Source organism: Electrophorus electricus, chromosome 14, assembly GCF_013358815.1.
Source record: "Electrophorus electricus isolate fEleEle1 chromosome 14, fEleEle1.pri, whole genome shotgun sequence".
Taxonomy (NCBI): Eukaryota; Metazoa; Chordata; class Actinopteri; order Gymnotiformes; family Gymnotidae; genus Electrophorus; species Electrophorus electricus.
The window spans coordinates 21,801,050-21,822,833 of NC_049548.1; the positions used below are offsets into that span (position 1 = coordinate 21,801,050).

The 21,784-nt window shown below is 47.1% G+C and overlaps 1 protein-coding gene across 5 annotated transcripts in view; it reads left to right on the forward strand.

Moving 5' to 3' along the window:
• The first annotated feature begins 1,466 nt into the window (after positions 1-1,466).
• Positions 1,467-21,784, forward strand: part of ttyh2 (tweety family member 2) — a 37,522-nt gene continuing 17,204 nt past the window's right edge. For all 5 annotated transcript variants that reach the window (XR_004776860.1, XM_035533771.1, XM_035533773.1 and 2 more), the window contains exons 1-3: positions 1,467-1,958; positions 8,169-8,344; positions 15,910-16,021. Coding sequence is in view for 4 of the 5 variants with exons in the window: in XM_035533771.1 (XP_035389664.1) it covers positions 1,830-1,958; positions 8,169-8,344; positions 15,910-16,021 (417 nt within the window). In the remaining variant the exon portion in view is untranslated. The remainder of the gene's footprint in view (positions 1,959-8,168; positions 8,345-15,909; positions 16,022-21,784) is intronic.

Sequence of the window (21,784 nt, forward strand, 5' to 3'; positions counted from 1 at the left end):
TCTTCTCCAGCACATGCCTGAGATTCTCAGTGGGGTTCAGGTCTGGACTCTGTGGTGGCCAGTCCATGTGTGAAAATGATGTCTCATGCTCCCTGATCCTCTCTCTCACAATTTGAGCCCAAGGAATCCTGGCATTGTCATCTTGGAATATGCCCGTGCCATCAGGGAAGAAAAAATCCATTGATGGAATAACCTGGTCGTTCAGTATATTCAGGTAGTCAGCTGACCTCACTCTTTGGGCACATAACGTTGCTGAACCTAGACCTGACCAACTGCAGAAACCCCAGATCATAGCACTGCCCCCACAGGCTTGTACGGTAGGCACTAGGCATGATGGGTGCATCACTTCAGCCGCCTCTCTTACCCTGATGCGCCCGTCATTCTGGAACAGGGTCAATCTGGACTCATCAGACCACATGACCTCCTTCCATTGCTCCAGAGTGCAATCTTTATGCTCCCTAGCAAATTGAAGCCATTTTTGCCGGTTAGCCTCACTGACGAGTGGTTTTCTTAAGGCTACACAGCTGTTTAGTCCCAATCCCTCGAGTTCCCTTCACACTGTGCGAGTGGAAATGCTCTTACTTTCACTATTAAACATATCCCTGAGTTCTACTGCTGTTTTTCTACGATTTGATTTCATGTTTGTTATCACCAATCACGGTCATTCAAGATTTTTTATGACCACATTTCTTCCTCAAAGATGATGTTTCCCTACTGTCTTTCCACTTTTTAGTAATGCGTCGGACAGTTCTTAACCCTATTTTAGTAGTTTCAGCAATCTCCTTAGATGTTTTCTCTGCTTGATGCATACCAATAATTTGACCCTTCTGAAACAGATTAACATCTTTTCCACGACCTCAGGATGTCTCTTTCCACATGGTTGTTTAACCAATGAGAAGCTACTCACTGCATCAGTTAGGGTTAAATAACTTGTTGCCAGCTGAAACATAATCACCCGTGCAGTAATTATCCAATGGGAGGCTCTTACCTATTTGCTTAGTTAATCCAGGTGGTGACGTTTTTTTGGGCTAGGCAGTGTATAAACAGTAGTATGTACATATAGGCAGTGGTGACTCAGTGTTGAAGGTACTGGACCAGTAACCAGAAGGTTACCAGTTCAAGTCCCACCACTGGTAGGTTTCCACTTGAACAAAACACTTAACCCTCAATTACTCAAGATGTGTTCAGTCATGATTGTAAGACACTTTGAATAAAAGCATCAGCTAAATGTCAAATGTATATATGAATATTTAGCTCAGTGAAAATGGAGAAGTTTGTGAGCTCCCACCGTGACCCAACATCCTGCCATGAGAACTTGTGTTGAACAGACTTCTGACTTTCGTCGTATCGGGTCGCAAACGGGTCATTACGCACTTTCGCCTTTTGAACGGTAGGCGGAGACGTGGTTTGGTTACCGTGTGGTTCTGTGTTTGTAACGCGTTATCCGGCCCGTGGCTCTGCGCGCACAGTGATCTTTGCGGAGCTCCGGTTTCGTTCGCGGTCGTGTCCCGTGCCCCTGATTCGTGCGCGCCCCCGTGCTCGCGAACGCGCGTGGCTATCGGTGCCCGTGGAGCTTCCGTGAGCGACCGCCGACTGCGCGAGAGCACGGTTGCGCCGGTTTAACGAGATAATCGGACATTTTCCGCGTGGGTGCCGCGGGGTTGGGAAGTGGGAGGACCCCGCTCGTGTTCCCGGAGCCTGGCTTTTGTCTGCAGGCGAGACACTGGAGAGCAACGTCCAAAACGCGAAGGAAACTCCCTGTTCTTGTTTCAGCTCCCGGGGAAAGTGTCCCGGTTCCGTCTGTGCGCCGCGGCTCTTGCGGACCGAGGATGTTACCGGAGCGCGTGGGCTACGTGCCCCCGTGCTGGGCGCACTGGCTCCATCACGTCCCCCACGTCAGTCTCCGGTTCCAGGCGGTTGACGACACGTTCAGACCCCAAGATGAAGACTACCAGCAGGTCAGTACCGGGCCAAGACCCCCGAAGACCCCGGGACCGGTTGTTGTTGTTTTTGGGTTTTTTGTTTTGTTTTGTTTTTTCAAAGGCCCGTTTCTGGACATCCTGGAAAGGTATGAAGGTCCGCGTGGCTTCGTGTCCTCCCGTATAAATAAAAACGAATGCGATGAACGATGGTCTTACGTCTTCAAGTGAATTATGATGTTAAAATGACAGATGTGTCCGATAAGAAGCAGGCTAAGCCGCTTTTGGCTCCATGTCCCTGGACGCTTCTTTTCTCCAGGTGGCTTCAAATCTGCCCCCGGGCAGCATGTACGCGAGGAGCTCTCAACACGTTGAGGGTTTCTGTGTTGTAAAAGTTACGCCTGGTACACAACCTCACTTATCGGGTAACATTTAAAAGCTAAAGCCATGGTTGGCGGTGTGTAGGCAGAGTCCACGCAAAACTGCACAGGGGTAGTGGAGACTGGCTGAGTTGAAGGTTAAGGCTGATTTCCGCGGTTGTTGAGTTGCGGCAGAGCCGATGGTGGTTGTCTTACTCACTGGGGCCTCTCTACCCGCCGACACGGCAGGGTTCAGCTGTCTTACCTTTGTTTACTGTTTATTGGCCATACCAGTGCTACCTGTAGCGGAAATATTACAAGCGTAATAAAAATGTCTTTACATGTCATCTCTTGGAGACATCACAAAACAGGACTTTTCATTCAGAGGGCAGCAGTACACCTAGGCCTACCTAAGCGTGCATTTGGACTCAACCAGCAAGGACACGACTGTCTCATGGAGATCTCGCTGTTAAGAAGCCTTTTAACCATTAAAAGCAACACTGGTGTGTTATTCTGAGATGGGCTTCTTCGGACTGGTTGATTCCACACAAATGCGCGATATTGCTGTGCAGTGATCGTAGGTGTTGTAGACTAAAGGTGAGATTTGGGATTCCTATTTAAGGCCCCGCTGATGTCAGGGTGTTTCATGGATAGGCAGCACTGCATGTTGAAGGTGTGTGTGTGTGTGTGTGTGTGTGTGTGTGTGTGTGTGTGTGTGTGAGAGAGAGAGAGTGCACTGTGATGAAATATCACCCTGTGCTCATTTGCACCTTATAAACAAAACTTTGTGCGCTTCTTCCGGCCAGTTTAGCACGTGCTCTAAAAGTAAGACGTGACCAAAGTGGTGCTCGCGAGAGTCATTACTATCTGACTTCCTCCCCCTCCCGTGCTCTGTAACACCTCGGGCTTAGCCTACTTAAGTTTTCGTTTTGTCATGGCAACACTGTTTGAAATGAGGTCGCACACACGTGTGTGGGGGTAGGTGGGTGGGTATGTGTGTGTGTGTGGGTGGGTGGGTGTGTGGGCGTGCGGGTCATGTGCTTGCCTGTGAGTGGGTGTGCAGCTATCTGGGGTGGGCTCGGTCCTCTTTGTGATTCCCCCGATTCCTGCCGTAGTGTGACGGCCCACCGCTGGAAGAGTGCATATTATCCACCCAGCGGGGGTTTCACGGACGCTGCCGTTCGCGGGTCGCTACTGGCTCAGTACATGAGCGGAACCAGTGGGCTTGATCTTGGATTTCACTCTCCACTGTTGATACCGCCGGCCGAACATTTCACGTGCGAGCGTTAGCTGTCTTCCGCAGGCTTGTGTAACAGTACATGCAAACTACCAAATATGTACCTTCATAGCAATAACGATCGCTGATCTTTCACGGTCGTTTAATGAGAAATGTTAAAATATGCAAAGACCGTACCGAGGGTGAACTGAATGAACAGTCCACCCACGGGTTTTGTGCGGGTCTCCGTTCTGAATAACTTTTTGACATCTGTGTTTTAGCTGGCGTGTTCCTTTAAGATTAAGATTACATTGTTGTGTATTGTTTGCATTATGCACTGAATTTACACCATGCTTCCTTGTCTTTACTAGCTGTGGTGTTTGCACTGTGCAGGTGCTTCCCAGTGTGCACCCAGAGTCTCTCTGTCTGGAAATAGATCATGCCAGTCTGTTGAGCAGCTCACCTGGGATAACCAGAGCCAAGCACCGAGTCTGTACAAGCAACGTCCGTGTGGGCCCAGCGCACACAGCCTGGGCGCCAGCAATAGTCTGTAATCGATACTAAACTGTAATAGCGCGGCGGGTTTTCAGAACACAGTTCCACTGCTGGAGACGCTTCCCGGGGCCCACGGCAACATCACTGACAGGGAGCAGAGTACTATCTCGGGCAGCTCCCTCGGGAGCAGTGTGGGAACGTGTGTGTGAGAGAGCCGAGGGGTCTGGGAGGGCAGAGGTACCACTTCTCTTTAACACACCTGGCCCAGGTCATCCAGAGCATTCCAGCGACAAGATCAGGAGCAGCAGGTGTGTAACAGACCAGGGCAAACACCTGAGTGGGGCGGGGCCGTAACAGAGGTGTGTTGGACTGGGAAGAACAGTTATACAGGGTGGGGGTTATAATATTAATAATAATAATTATATAAAAAATTATTACATACATAATGATCATTATTTAGGGCTTCAAAAATCCAAGCGCACCTACCATTGATGAGATCATAACAGCACTGTAATACTGCGAACACAACACTAACGTCAAAACAGACTAGATAAGGTTAAAAACATTTCAGGTTGGATGTGAATTATAGAATTATAGTTCAGCCCCCTTACGTCTGAGAGGAGAGAATTCCAGAGGCAAGACGCAAATCTAGAAAATGCACAGACACTGAGTGTTTGTGTGTGCGTGCATCATCAGATGAATTCACTTGTACTCCCAGTTAGTTCGGTGTTTGTGTTATCCGAGATCACTGCAAAATTAGTCCCATAAGCAAAGCTTCGTGGCCTTTCTGAATAAATCTTTTATTATAATTATAATTTCTGTTTATCTGTATGGACAGTAATAATAGTGTGTGAAGAGGGTTCATATCTAGTCCTAATAATCCTTTAGTTTCCGCTTTTCTCTGATCTGATGGCGTGTCTGTACAGCGGAGTCGGAGTCATGGCGCTGGACTGTGGGGTCATGTGATCAGCCAGAACCGCATAGCTGGGTGACGGCAAACTTCCTGTCCTTCCGCTAAATCACGCAGCACACGTGATGGTGGGGGAGTTTGCCTCTTCCGAAATAGGAGCGCCGGTCTCGGATCTGTATCCGGGGTCACGGTGTCATGGGAAATGCTGTGTCGGAGAATGTAGATGGATTCAGAGCCTCTGTGAATCAGTTCCTTTCTGAGGGGCTTCCCAGGTCCCCGGTAGAACGGCTGCGTTACTGATATGAGATCACACACACACACTCACAGAAATCTGTCTGTTTGTTCTCCTGCACTGAGGAGTGTGTCTCTCCTCCATTTCCTCCTTCCCTGCTATGAGAAAGTTAAACTCCTCCCACCACCCCTCAGAGCCAAAGAAACAAGCAGGAAACATTACGTTGTTAGGTTATATCTGGGATCTTCTGTGCTGACGTCTCCCTGTTTCAGTGGGCCGCGGCCCCTAGCCTGGGATCGGTTGAGCTTCCCCAGACCTGTCCTGGCTCATTGCGTTCCGTGTCAGGAGCAGGTGAAGAATGCTCTCCCGTTGTTTGGAATGTTTGGAGTATCTCCAACAAAGTCCAGTCCTGGTCCGTATCTGGGAACGCCGCTGGAGTTCTGAGTGGTTCGGGGACACACTGTCTAACTCTGGTGGACACACCTGACCTGGAACCCTTACGCCCACAACTCTTGTAAACCCTTATGTAAATGTTTCTAGAAAGGCAGTCCGAAAGGTGCGTGAGAGACACAGAGAAAGACATTCTGAACACATTTTGAGATTTTCCAGATTTAGTCTCTGCTCTCCAAAGTCTAGTAACTTTACTCACTTAATAGCCCTGAAACACCTCTACTGGGTTTATTGTGGGTTTATTGTGGGTTTCATTTCATGCTTTTATCCTCCCATTGTTTTTGTTCTCTCTCTCTCTCTCTCACTCACTGAATAAAATAAATTTATTCAGACTATTATAATTTCCCTTTTCACTCAACCCAGGACCTCAGCACAAGGGCAAACAGTAACCTGGAGGTTGCCATAGCAAAGGCATGTGGGTGTGTGTGTGTGTGCGCGTGTGGGTGTGGGTGTGTGTGTTCTTTGTCCTCTCTAACCCAGAGCGTTTAAACTCAGCCACCCTTCCCCCAATCTCCATGACAACAATTCTGCCCCTCCTCATTTGCACTTACACACGAATAACACACACACACACACCACACCCAGTTACACATGCCCATGCACACATATACACAAACCCACACCACACCCAATTACTTACACACACACACACACACACACCCCCATGCAGCTGTACAGCCTCCATTTTCTTTAAATGCGCGTGCGCACGCATGTGCACACACACCACCTCACACAGACGCTTTCCTCTGGTAAGCCCCCCGAGGAGAGCCCAGGAGGACTTCCCCCTCTCCCGGCCCCACAAACTCCACGCCAGAACACAGCGGTGACGAAAGAAACAAAGGAACACACCCTGAAACATCCGAGCTTGCTCGGTTGTTGGGGTCACGACCCCTTCTGCAGGGTGACCCTGTAGAGCAGCCCGAGGTTTTGCCTCTGACCCATCACCTGCAGGGACGCCCTCAGAAGGACGGCCGGAGAAACGGAGCGAGACGCACGCGCGGCCCTGTTTCTCTCCCCGCGTCTCGTCCTCGGGGACATGAGACAGGGGTGAGAGACTGACTGAAAGCCGGATGTGAGAGGATGTGAGAAAAAGATGCTAGCGTTGGAGTCTGTGCATTCTCCGCTCGCACGCGCTTCTTTTTGTTGGACTAGTGTGTAATCTCACAGACCACAGGTTGTGGCAGGTCAGACAGCAGTATCAACATTGCTGGGGAGGGAGAGAGGGAGAGAGGGAGAGAGAGGGGGTGGAGAGAGAGAGAGGGAGAGAGAGAGAGGGGGTGGAGAGAGAGAGAGGGAGGGAGAGAGAGAGAGGGAGGGGGTGGTGGGGGATTTGGGGGGCGTAGACTCCTGTGTGGAACTCTGGCGGAGGTCTATTTCTGTCTCCTTTGTTTCATGTCATTTTGAAAGGAAAGAGGATAGCAGGGTGTGTGTGTGTGTGTGCGTGTGTGTGTGTGACAGATAGAGAGAGAGAGAGTCTCCCTGCTTCCTCTGACACACTATAGCCAACATTGTAGACTTGTATCCATTGTAGTGCGTTCGTGCATGTCTTTGTGAGTGTGTGTGTGTGTGTGTCTGGCTTTTGTTCCGCTGTCATCCACTGAACTGTGGTAGCCTTATCTCCCTCGTAGTAATGTGAACACAGAAGAGTTCAGCCGCTGTAGAGCGGAGGTGCGTGCGTGTGCGTGCGTGTGCGTGCGTGTGTGTGCTCAGGGCTTGGCTGGAAGCCATAGTGCTTTGTCCCCATTTAAGACTCAGTGACTGAAATAACTCCAGTTTCTGTAGTGCAGGAAACTCACACTCACACACACAGAGTGTAAAGGTATTAGTAATTATACATTGCACTGCCACAAATGGATGCACACTTATAATCACACAATAAGAGTCACAACATCAAAACTGTGTAAAGGCCGTTTCGTAGCGCAGGTCCATGTAATGATCTTGAGTGTGTTTGGTTTGTCTTCCCACTGTACTAGAAAGACCTGCTGTACCTACGACTGGTCTACGTCCATCTGCTCTACATTTGTAAATGTAACTGTAAGCTGCAGTCTAGGCATCTGCACATCCTACATCTGCGGTGACTGGCCAACGGGTGTGGAATGTCCATTTGATGGACAGCCTGCTAAGAACCTCCTGCTGTTCTGGAAAACAGTATGTGTTCCAGATTTTCCGAGGCTGTCCCGGAGCTCTCCTCAGGCAGTGTCATGATGTCTGAGGGACGGTTTGGACACAAGCCCTGTCACTGCAGCGGATCGCTGTCTAAGCTGTCTGGACAAGCAGGTTAACTTTGTGAGCACAGTTTACCTCTGTGTACTGCACAGAGTGAGCACAGTCTACCTCTGTGTATGATGGTGTGAGCACAGTCTACCTCTGTGTATGATGGTGTGAGCACAGTCTGCCTCTGTGTATGACGGCGTGAGCACAGTCTGCCTCTGTGTATGACGGCGTGAGCACAGTCTGCCTCTGTGTATGACGGCATGAGCACAGTCTGCCTCTGTGTATGGCATTTTTATCTATAGGTGGGCATGGGTCTTATTTGAAACTGGGATGATACCAGTTGTCTTTCTCCCTATCTGTTTGTGCGCTCCAGTCTCTGCTCTTCCTGGCCTGTGTTGCGGCGGCTGGACTGGGCCTTACCCTCCTGGCTCTGGCTGTCTACCTAAGCTGTCTCTGCTGCTGCCGCACAGAGGATGAGGAGGACGAGACGAAGAAACCCAACTCCTGCTGTGTCACCTGGACTGCTGTTACTGCTGGACTTCTGTGCTGGTGAGTGTGTGTGTGTGTATGTGTGTGTGTGTGTGTGTGTGTGTGTGCGTGGGGGTGGATATAAACATGTGGACCAAATTTGTATTTTTTTAAATTGTATATGTGTATATTTTTTGGAAGCAAGAAAAGGATGAATGAGTAATTATACTAATAAATCTACAGTAAAATGAAATAATTGCTTGCATATTATCATTCACCTCAGTGGTGAAATGTAGCTTGTGCATGTGACCAAAGATCTAAATATCTTGCCGTGTAGTAAATCTACATAACCTGGGCATGGCTTTGTCTCTGGTGTATAATCCAGCATCCACACACACCACAGGGTTGAGTAAGGAACTACTGAGGTAAGAAGACACATTACACAGGCCAAGTGTCACACCGCGCTAGAGAGGTCAATTTCCCAAGGACCGAAACCATCGAGTCGCCTCGGTAACAACGACACACACAGCACAGCGTGTTCCATTCACAAACACCTTTAATCCAATCAGACGCCCGCGTGTGTTTTCACATGACCGACGGCGGCAGCCCCGAGTCCGACATGCAGCGCGGAATTGTAGGAATGATGGATTTATTTCCCAAGGTTCCCTACAAATGAAGGCTTTGTGTGGCCTGGATCACAGGTGGAACCGAGCCCTGATAAACAAGGAAAAATTCAGATAGAGATGGAATCTTCCTGGAAGAAGTGTAATCCTGGGAGTGACGGTGTAATCCTTACGCCCTTGCCCAGAGAGACTTACAAAACTGCTCTAGTTGTTTACTGAATGTGTCCTTAGCTAGCAGAAATATGTTAGACTCCATAAACACCCTTAACTGTGACTGGCAAACCTGGAATGAGAGCTACAACACGACACACAATGCACTACTACACACGACACGCAACACGGCGCAAAACACACAACACAATTTTAGCACGATACCTAAGCATGACGGGTGCAGTGCAAATGTAAATATTCAGCTGACGTTTGAATAAAGAAAATGACCACTGTTCAGCCAGTTGAAGTTATACCAACCGGCTGTCAGGACAGAGACGAGTCTTGATGCACGTATTCTATGAATCTTGACAGGTGGCGGGTCAAACTGCCCCGTACTTGGGGATCAAGGGCTGGAGGGGTTTTGACCTTTGCCCTCCGGTAGGAGGGGGCAGACAGGCAAGCATCAATGTTTTAAACCTGACACCAGCAGTCACAGGAAACCGCACTGGTATTTCCTTCCTCGTTCAAACAAACATAGTAAATCTAACGTCGGGTTACGCTTTGCGATACGCATGTGTACTTTGATAACCAGCTTTGTCTGCAGCCTCTAACCCAAACACCACACTGGGTCACATGACGAGCCAGCACAGCCTCACACAGGTTCAAACACAGCTAGCGGTAGAGAAACCTCACGCAGCTCAAGACGACTTCTTATCCAAATATTTTGTTCCACCTTAAATGAGGAAGCGGTACATGTCCAGTATTTCAGCACCATTTAATGTGGAACGAAATTCAAATACTAAGCCCATGACCTCAGACCAACCTGAGGTACTTTCTCGTGTCTGTCTGCCTCTCCTAGGTAACGTGAGGCGCGCATGTTTTGGGGCGTGGTTGAGGTTAAGGTTGGGTAGTGTACTATCTCTAGTCACCCTACAAATGAGCCAAAGTCAGTGAGAATTGTGAGATTAAAAGAGTACCAGAAACTTTAGTGGATTAAATCCAGAATCTTGATCATCTTCATTTGATCAGTTTTGGACTTCAGAGGAGCAGGAAGTGACAGTCTCTCTCTCTCTCACACACACAAACACACACACACACACACTCTCACACTTACACTCTCTCTCTCACCCACACTCGCACTCTCTCACACACACACACACACCTAAATTATATTAAGAGGTGTGTGTGTGTGTTAATCACATGACAGTCTTGTGCTGAAGGCTGTGTTTATTAAGTTCAGCTGGTGTCTGAGCTCCTCTTGGAGACAGGCTACGTCCCGCTGCGGTTTCTTTTCATCACGTGACCTCCTGCTTCCCACCACAGCTTCTCCCCTGACGACAGGCCAGATAAAGGTTTGAGTCGCAGCTGGGACACGTGTCGTCACGGCCTGGAGGTCTCTCGGGATACGCGGCAGTTACAAACTTTTGGAATTATGGAAGCGTTGTGGTCCAGGGCTCCTCACCAGTGCCTGTGGTGGAGTGGGACGCTATCCTTACCAATGCCCAAAGAAATTAAAATCTATGGAGGCCAGTGTGGGTTTACATCTAAAGAGAAAGAGGTTTTGTGGTTGGTTTAGCCATGAGATGGGAGGGGACCAGGATGAGAGACCCCTGCTGAGTCTTCCAGAGGTGTCGGCGGTTTAATTCAGCCAAACGCCGATGAATGGAGTTTCCAGTCCGACGACCTCACGAAGAGGTCGCAAGGTCGCGCGGTCTGTGAAGTAAGTGGGCCGGACCCTGTGTGAAACTCCAGTGGTTTAGCACGCGATGTCTGACGTCTTAAACTGAGTATAGTTACAATTATGTATAGAATCATAAAACCCAACTTTGGAAGTATGTGGATGTGCGCAGGCAGGAGGCATCCACAGGACACAGGTCACTGAGGGCAAAGTTGACCAGGCCTGTGGTGTGGGCAGTACTGGAGTAGTATGTAAATTATGTTCATTTCACCATTGTGCTACTTGCTCTTTTTTTGGATGCATTCAAAAACAAACAAACAAAAAAAAACCTTTTTTTCCTTTCGTCTGGTTTTCTTTGGTATTTTATATTTGGTATTTTCTCATGCCTGTAGTGTGTGTGTGTGTGTGTGTGTGTGTGTGTGTGTGTAACATGACTGAGGTATGCCCTCAGAGAATGTAGGGACAGCTTTGAGGAAAGTTTCAATACTGTAGGGTGTTTTAAATCCTACACTACAGTGACGTTCCAAACTTTGCTCTGATGTATAAAAACAGCGATCCTTGATAACGTAGATTGGCAAGGTCATCGGGTCTTTGGAAAACAGGGAATGCAAGTTTGGGAAAGTAAGAATAGTGCTCAAATAGAGTTACACTTCGAGATCTTTCTCTGTGCACTGGAAAAACAAGTGTGTTTGTAACTGCTTTTTTTATGTCATGATGGGCTCACCAGAAATGTGAAATTATTCTGAAGACGGAAGTTCCTTGTTCTGAAAAGCGTGCAGGCCCGTCTATAACGGGAGAAACGGGTAAGAAACGACCTTTACGATATACGGCTTTGTTCAGACAACAACGTGCCCCCTGAGAGCCGTGCGTTGAATACTAATGACCGTGGCCCGGACTGGACCGTGATCACCACTGACCCGAACACCGACCACAGCAGTGCAGATCAGAGAGCTGGAGTCGACACGGGCCACGTCGGCCGTGATGAATCGAGATGATATAACGGGGGCTTTTTCGCGATTCCTTTGTGGTGTAAACGGCATTTCTAAATCAGTGCGTGGCGCGTCGGCGCAGAGAGGAGCAGGAATTTTGGCTGCGTCTTTATTGCCCTTGGACTTTTTACCGGCGTGGGGCACCGAACCGAGGGGGCGAAGTGTCGTCCTGGAACGCGTACGGGACTCTCTCTCCTGCCTCCGCTGGCCCTCTGACATTTTCTGTGGAGCTGGAGTTGTTTGCCGACACATGCGCAACGCGGCGGTGTCGCTCTGTGGCTGTTGCCATGGTCGCTCGGTTCTCTCTCTCATTCCAAACGGCCTGTCGGAGACGCTGAGGAAATACCAGAGAATGGAAAAAAGAAAAATGTTCATCCTTTTCATTCACCTTCTTTGTAGCAGGAGGGACTCTGTAGTGACAGGAGCCGAACCAGGTGTGTTAGAAAAGCAGAAACACACCAAACACTAAAGGCTGCTGTGTGGGGGACAGACTAAACACTAAAGGCTGCTGTGTGGGGGACGGGCACCAAACACTAAAGGCTGCTGTGTGGGGGACGGGCACCAAACACTAAAGGCTGCTGTGTGGGGGACGGGCACCAAACACTAAAGGCTGCTGTGTGGGGGGCGGGCACCAAACACTAAAGGCTGCTGTGTGGGGGACGGGCACCAAACACTAAAGGCTGCTGTGTGGGGGACGGGCACCAAACACTAAAGGCTGCTGTGTGGGGGACGGGCACCAAACACTGGTGGTGTGCTTGGTCCAGGGAACCTTAAAACAATACAGGACAGACATACTGTGAAGACCAGTCCTGACCATGAGGACCAGTCCTGACCATGAAGACCTGCAGCTGGGCCTCTCAAGGCATTCAAATCCAGCTACTCGCAGACCAGGCGGCACTCTGCGTCCTCTATAAGGGAACTGGAGAGCCTCAGAAGTGTTTCAAAGATAGACCCGTCCAACACTAGCCAACACTAGCTAACACTAATACTAACACTAGCTAACACTAATACTAACACTAGCTAACACTAATACTAACACTAATACTAACACTAGCTAACACTAATACTAACACTAATACTAACACTAATACTAACACTAGCTAACACTAATACTAACACTAGCTAACACTAATACTAACACTAATACTAACACTAGCTAACACTAATACTAACACTAGCTAACACTAATAATCACTCTCTCCTTCCCTTTTGAATTTGGATCACGGTACACGGTACACGGTGACATGTACCGTGATCCTACAGCTGCTGCCTCTGACATGAAAGAGAATCAGAGCTAAAATCGCCTCTTTTCACTGCAGTGTAAATGTACCGTAAGAGTTTCACCCAAACACACAACAAAAAAAGGCCCATAGGAGGTCTTCTGTTCACCATCACTGCCACACTCTCTCCATCTCACTCTCTCTCTCTCTCTCTCTCTCTCTCCTCCCCCCCTCTCAGTATGTAGTACTCCTGGAGGCTATTTTTACTAATGAAAACACTTTACTGTCATCACTGGAATAATTGCAACCTCTGTTCTGGATCAGTCTTGCTCCTTTTCTTCAACTGGGTAACATCTGAGCTTTAGACAGGAAATAGCTGGCAGGCTGTGGGGGTGTGTACCATGCGTGGTGTTTTGAAGTATACTTTTTATCACAGTTCTCTGTAGTGCCTCTGGTGACATACAGTACTTGCTCAATATACTGATATACTGAGATAATCTTAGTAACACACACACAATCTTACTAAAACACAGTCTTACTAATACACTGCAGATCTACACACCAGTGCATTTTGACTGACTTCTACTGATCGATTGAAAGCCACCACTTTGTACTTCAATGTAAAGGAGGTCTGTGTTTGTACCCTCAGCAGGTCTGTGCTTTTGACCCTCAGTAGGTTTGTGTTTGTACCCTCAATAGGTCGGTGCTTTGATCCTCAGGAGGTCTGTGTAATTTTTCCCAGCCATCTAAACATTTCAAGCTGTCATACGTCTACATTTCCACACACCAAACACCTTTAACGCTACAAGCCTACTGCAGGGTCCAAGAATGGCATTTGCCTAAATGCGCCCGGAATATTCCCCTAATACTGGGAATAGTGGACACTGTAGGGTGAATAAGCGCTATTCTTCCTGGGTATTGCGTGCGTTTACACTGTGCTGTGGTGGTCAGGAGCACTGGACGGAATGAGGACGTGAGAGTAGAAGATGATGATCTCATCATCTTTATGAAACACTTCCTGTTTGCCTGCCCGCGAGGATTTCTGGTACACACGAGATCATTTCTTCAGTTTCTCCCTAGGGTTCAATAAAGTACATCAATCTGGTTTTTCCGATCACAGAAGCTGTAGATAACAAAGATTTGGTCAGATTTCTCATTGTTCTGATGTTTATATATATACACACACACACACACACACACAGTTCTGTGATTGGAAGAAAAGGACCGTCAGTTCTTTGTTTTGCCCCTGGCCGGGAGCGCATGCCTTTTCGAAAACAAGTAAACACTTGCTAAGACCAAACAAGATCAAGCAAGACGGCCTTTTACAGACAGAATATCCGGTCTCTCCAGCGAGACGGCCTTTTACAGACAGAATATCCGGTCTCTCCAGCGAGACGGCCTTTTACAGACAGAATATCCGGTCTCTCCAGCGAGACGGCCTTTTACAGATGGCAGCCTGCTCCTCCAGAATCCCAGTTTGATGCTGGGAGCAGGTATCACTGCACTTAATGGACAGCAGATTCAGTTAAAGAGCTGAAAGGGGTTTTTTTTCTGGAGGGAGAGTCAGACCACAGATGAGAGTCTCCAGAGAGTGTTTAGTGCAGAGAGGATGATGGGTAATAGGAGTGCTTGTTAGCAGAGCAGAGTTGGTGTGCTGTTTACATTCTGTGTCTACATCCCTGTTTTTCTTGAGCTTCTCTGTGAATACTTACATGAGGAAGAACAACCCCAGATGTAAACAACTGCAAATGTAAACAGCCCGGATGTAAACAATCCCGGATGTAAACGACCCCAGATGTAAACAACTCTGTTGTATTCTTCTCTTATTTTTGGAATAAATGACACATTTTAACTGCCATGCTTAAGGTCTGTTGCATGTCACAGGCAAAAATATGATCATGTATTACATTTCATAAAACAGTTCAGTCGGTGTATCATGCCATAAATTTCTCTGGCACACAGAACCAATAAGAATTCAAACATACAAGTTAGTGTCCTCTAGTCTTTAACATGACAAATGTTCAGTCTTCATGGAAAACACATCACTGGAACAGGAAAAGCATTTTCTCTCTGGTATCTCTGGGATGCATTTCTTTTGCTTGAATTCTCATTAAATGTACATATTATTTGTTGATGTCAGTGTATCGATGCAAAGTTGTAATGAAACACAACTTTGTTCCATTATTTCATTTATTTCTTAGCCTAGCTGCTAGTGGATAAACATGAGCCTAGCTTAGCCTAGCTGCTAGTGGATAAACATGAGCCTAGCTTAGCCTAGCTGCTAGTGGATAAACATGAGCCTAGCTTAGCCTAGCTGCTAGTGGATAAACATGAGCCTAGCTTAGCCTAGCTGCTAGTGGATAAACATGAGCCTAGCTTAGCCTAGCTGCTAGTGGATAAACATGAGCCTAGCTTAGCAATGCTCGCTTAGCCTAGCTGCTAGTGGATAAACATGAGCCTCGCTTAGCCTAGCTGCTAGTGGATAAACATGAGCCTAGCTTAGCCTAGCTGCTAGTGGATAAACATGAGCCTAGCTTAGCCTAGCTGCTAGTGGATAAACATGAGCCTAGCTTAGCCTAGCTGCTAGTGGATAAACATGAGCCTAGCTTAGCCTAGCTGCTAGTGGATAAACATGAGCCTAGCTTAGCCTAGCTGCTAGTGGATAAACATGAGCCTAGCTTAGCCTAGCTGCTAGTGGTATTTGCGTGATTTTTTCCAGCCACAGATTAAAGTTTATTAAAGGTCATGTGTTCTCAGGTGTACGGATGCACCTGTAGTGTGAGTACGGTGATGATGGTAGCAGTGGTGGCTCAGTGGTGAAGGTCCTGGACCTGTAACCAGAAGGTTGCGAGTGTTGGGTCCCTGAACAAATCCCTTAACCCTCAATTACTCAAGTTGTGTTCAGTCAGAACTGTAAATCACTTTGGATAAAAGTGTCAGATAGATGAAGATCTAAACCATCACCTTGTTCCTCTCTGCTTTGCAGTGTTGCAGTCGGAGTGGGTTTCTATGGCAACAGTGAGACCAATGATGGCGTGTACCAACTGACCTACTCCTTGTATAATGCCAATCACACACTGGCAGGTGTGGAGAACTTGGTGAGTGGATACTATTGCAGCCAACGTCCCACGTAGAGTTCCTCCAGTCCATAACGCAGGAACCCTAACCCTAACCCACTACACACTACTCTCACACACTACCCTCAGACACTACACTACTCTCACACACTACCCACTACACACTACTCTCACACACTACCCTCAGACACTACACACTACTCTCACACACTACCCACTACACACTACTCTCACACACTACCCACTACACACTACTCTCACACACTACCCTCAGACACTACACACTACTCTCACACACTACCCACTACACACTACTCTCACACACTACCCTCAGACACTACACACTACTCTCACACACTACCCTCAGACACTACACACTACTCTCACACACTACCCTCAGACACCACACACTACCCTCAGACACCACACACTACTCTCACACACTACCCTCAGACACCACACACTACTCTCACACACTACCCTCAGACACCACACACTACTCTCATACACTACCCTCAGACACCACACACTACTCTCACACACTACCCTCAGACACTACACACTACCCTCAGACACCACACACTACTCTCACACACTACACACTACTCTCACACACTACCCTCAGACACTACACACTACTCTCAAACAGTACCCACTACACACTACTCTCACACACTACCCTCAGACACTACACACTACTCTCAAACAGTACCCACTACACACTACTCTCACACACTACCCTCAGACACTACACACTACTCTCACACACTACCCTCAGACACCACACTACTCTCAAACAGTACCCACTACACACTACTCTCACACACTACCCTCAGACACTACACACTACTCTCAAACAGTACCCACTACACACTACTCTCACACACTACCCTCAGACACTACACACTACTCTCAAACAGTACCCACTACACACTACTCTCACACACTACCCTCAGACACTACACACTACTCTCAAACAGTACCCACTACACACTACTCTCACACACTACCCTCAGACACCACACTACTCTCACACACTACCCTCAGACACCACACTACTCTCACACACTACCCTCAGACACCACACTACTCTCACACACTACCCTCAGACACTACACACTACTCTCAAACAGTACCCACTACACACTACTCTCACACACTACCCTCAGACACTACACACTACTCTTACACACTACCCTCAGACACTACACACTACTCTCAAACAGTACCCACTACACACTACTCTCACACACTACCCTCAGACACCACACTACTCTCAAACAGTACCCACTACACACTACTCTTACACACTACCCTCAGACACTACACACTACTCTCACACACTACCCACTACACACTACTCTCACACACTACCTTCAGACACTACACACTACTCTCACACACTACCCTCAGACACTACACACTACTCTCACACACTACCCTCAGACACTACACACTACTCTCACACACTACCCTCAGACACTACACACTACTCTCACACACTACCCACTACACACTACTCTCACACACTACCCTCAGACACTACACACTACTCTCACACACTACCCACTACACACTACTTTCACACACTACCCTCAGACACTACACACTACTCTCACACAGTACCCACTACACACTACTCTCACACACTACCCTCAGACACTACACATGACTCTCACCTAACCCTCAGACACTACCCTGACAAAAAAGCATGACCACAAAAGTTCTTTTATATCTGTGCAGTTATGACGCCCCGTGCACTGAACAGAGAATCCTGTTTATCAATCTTTTCCCCTTCAGAGGTGATGGGAACACTAAGCCACCAGGCCTGCTTTGTCAGTTTAGGCACTAAACCGTCCGTATCCATCTCTGGCCAAGCACGATTAGGCAGTGTGCTGCTGACTCAGAGAGAGAGAGAGAGAGAGAGAGAGAGAGAGAGAGAGACAGAGAGGGAGGGAGAGAGAGAGAGAGAGAGAGACAGAGAGAGAGGGAGAGAGAGAGAGAGATTCTGGATTCTGAGGATGCCATAGTCGAGGGAAACAGGGCAGTGATCGTGTGTGTGTGTGAATAAGTTGAGTGTATTTTTACTACATCAGTGACATAACAAGATCACGGTTATGGAAACTAGGCCTGTATTCATATTGCTGCAAAATCCCAACCATAACTATAACCTTAACCAAAGTCATACACACATCAGTAACACATCACACAACCATACACACACCGATCACACATGCACACATCAGTGCAGTGACGCATCCATATAATGCCTTATATTGGCACATCAGTATGCAGTAATATGTATCTAATATGTATTATATTTCAATTAATATTTCTGTCAAAATATTATATCATATTATTAGATATATTATTAGATCATATGTATATATTATAATATGCATGCATTATTGTATATTAAATACTGTAATCAGTATTGATTGATTGTTTTTGCTTTGAGGGAATCAGTTTCATTAGTAGTATAAGGTATAGTGGTGTTATATTGCGTGGACTGATTCTGGCTCGTTGTTGGAACACACCCTAAAACCCTGCGCTGTCTCTGGTCACTACACAGTTCACTGGGGACGTTGGAACACACCCAGTCCCCTGCACTGTGTCTGGTCAGTACATGGGTCTGCGCGGTACCTATAAGGGCCCAGACTCCAGCCACACTGTGACCTTCCTTGTGGGTCAGAACGCTGCATAATTACAGCTCGTTGTCGAAGATTATTTTAAATTCACTCATGGTCTCTCAGAACAAAGTCGCCATTCACTCACTTAATGTGTTATTAGAAACAGTAGAATTACTAGATGAAGTCTGTCTTCAAGCATTTTTAACAAATAACCTGTTTTGTCTTATATCTGTACAAAACGTCCTTCACATTATTGATTTATTCGTTGTATTTGTGTGTCTGGATCAGTGAAGTCACACTCCTGGTGTAGGGTTGCTTTTAAACCAGCAGAGGAACAGATGCTCACGCCTGTAGTTTACACAGGGTAGTTTACATACCTGGGGTAGTTTACACATCTCCTGGGGTAGTTTACGCTTCTGAGCCCTGATGGCATACATGTGTGGGCTTTGCTTTTGGTTTGGTGGATAGCAGCTAGCAGGAGAAGGGGACTCATTTGTCATGAATGCAGATTAAAGCTTTACTAGCACCTTCGCCCCAAACCCTAAGCTTTCCACTGATCTGGGGTCTGCGTACAGTCTGGCCTCTGATTTCTTAGATCTGTTGTTTGGAGCTGAGGTCTACAGGACACACCAGAATGAATAACCTCTGCCTGTGGCTGAGGCATGAGGTGATGTCCTGAGACTCCACAATGAGGGCATTTCTAGACTCTAGAAGGCTCTTGGTGTTGAATACTAGTTCATGAAGTTCATGCGCAGGCTCCTGAACTCTTTGCTGTGACACACGCTCATAGAGCGCTGAATGCCAGTGTATTTCCCTCCACTCTGTCATGCTGAAGGCCCCCAGGTGAGCGCTGAAATGTCTCCAGCATGAGACGACAGCAGTCTTGGCTTCTCTGCTCAGACTGAGTCAGTCTAACAGATAGCTTGTCCTCGGCAATTCACAGCACTGAAACAGACACTTTGCGATGTTTTTTTTCTTCCCGAGAGCACACTTTATCAGTAGTGTGTTGTAATGGCTCAGAAAGAGAGCAGCTCCTGCAGTGCATGCTGGAATGGATGATGTAGGCCATTGTCTGAGACTCAGATCCCTGCCTGCAGTTCACATCATTAGCCCTGAACTCTCCCACAGAGAGACTTGCCCCTTGCAAACTCTTCAGCTGTTCAAGACTCCCTGCTGCTTGAAAACATTTCAGACTTGCTCGGCATACAGATATTCTCTCACTCTCATGTCTGTTGGGCTTTTCTGTTGCGTTCTCTCTCTCTCTCTCTCTCTCTCTCTCTCTCTCTCTCTCTCTCTCTATCTTTGTTCTCTTGCCTTTTCTTTTCATTTTGTTTACAAACCCCGTAACTTCCTCATGGATGTGTGTGCCTGGAGTTGGAATAATAGAGCATGTTGGAGCATCTTTGCCTGACTGTGGCCACTGGTGCAGGTGAAGGTACTGGACCAGTAACCAGTAGGTTGCCAGTTCAAGTCCCACCACTGCCAGGTTTCCACTGTTGGGCCTCTGAACAAAACCCTTAACCCTCAATTACTCAAGTTGTGTTCAGTCAGAATTGTAATTTGCTTTGGATAAAAGCTTCAGTTTCCTGCCTGCAGGGTTGAACTGTGGGACTCGGTGATGATGATGATGGTGGTGACATCATTGTATACATCACTGTCAGGGCCAAAGTCAAGATGTCATTTACTTCCATGGCAGGCTGCACACGGCCCAATCTGCATGTGGTCAGTGAGCTCTGGTGTGCAAGATTGATGGATTTTCTCCAGTTGAATAAAAGGACTGAGTCCCTTGCGTTTGTACGACATGTTTGTGGGGAATGTTGGAAAGCATCTGGAATGTTCTGGAATTCTAGAATCCACACTGCATCATAGATGAGAGCAGCACATCCAGGTACTGAAGCCCCGCCCCGTTTTGGATCAAAACAGCCCCTCTAATTTGACTGGTGGTGAATAGAGATTCAGAGGTTTTATTTGCTAGCTAACTGAAGAACACCAATCTGATTTTCAGATGTTAGATACTATGACAAGTCAGATAAAAATGATCGTTGTACAGGAAAGAAAATGAAATAGTGGTTGATGGAGGCAGTCTGAATGGACACCCATCACCATTAATGCTTTTCTGCCATCTGTCACTTTATTTTGCTGTGTTGTGAGCTCGCCCCAGTGCTAACACTGACATGCTAACTAACAGAGAAACATATGGACTTAACAGATGTTAACTTATTCCAATGTCTGTCGCTCCACTACTTAACAGCTGCTTGTGTTCCCTTGTTTTGTACAAAATGTTGCATTATGGGTAAGGGTTATTTGTGCGGGTATGTGAGAGAAGGTTGGAGAAATCTGAAATCTCTTTGGAAGTTGCTGAAGGTTATCAACTTTTCTACCGACATCTCCATTTTAGTAAACCATTCTCAACCTGCACGGGAACGTTGGAAACTGTCAGGATTGAGTGTGTGTTTCATTTATTAAAATATGAGAACAGTCGTTAAAGATAACGCAGAGTATGTGCAGTAACTGCCATTGTGATGAATTATTTTCCCATAATGCATCATAATACACCATAATACACAATGGCAGAATTGTACCAAACCACTAAAACCTTTAACAACTGCCTTAAGGCGCAAATAGCACAGAAAAAGACACCAATAAAAGAACCCAAGAAAAATGGACATTTATGAACAAACAGATGAGTTGATCAGTTTTTGGATGTGTTTCATTTCAAATGATCTGTCTATAAACTTGGAGGTTTAAAGTACCGATGGCGCTTGGTGTGTAACTTCCAGAAACCGAATGAAGTATCAGCAGATTACTTTGAACATAAAGTAGATCAGATCTTCTCACTTCACTTGATTTTTTGCAAGCACATCAGTCTTCACACATATCAGAATATTTTTTCTACCTTGCTCTACCACAATATCTTCTCTATTTCCTCCCCTTCTGTTCTCCTACCTTCATTCCACATTCTGTCCATCCGTCCATCCGTCTGTCCGCCTGCCCGTCAGGACAGTTCTGAAATCCTCCTCGGTTTGAAAACACAACTTGCAAAATGAACCCTCATGTTCCAACAACGGTTTTCCTTTACGGTTTTTATGGTCCAGCGTCAGGAGAAAGCAATAAATCCATGTGAGTGGGATGTTCCCCTATCATGCGTGAGCTC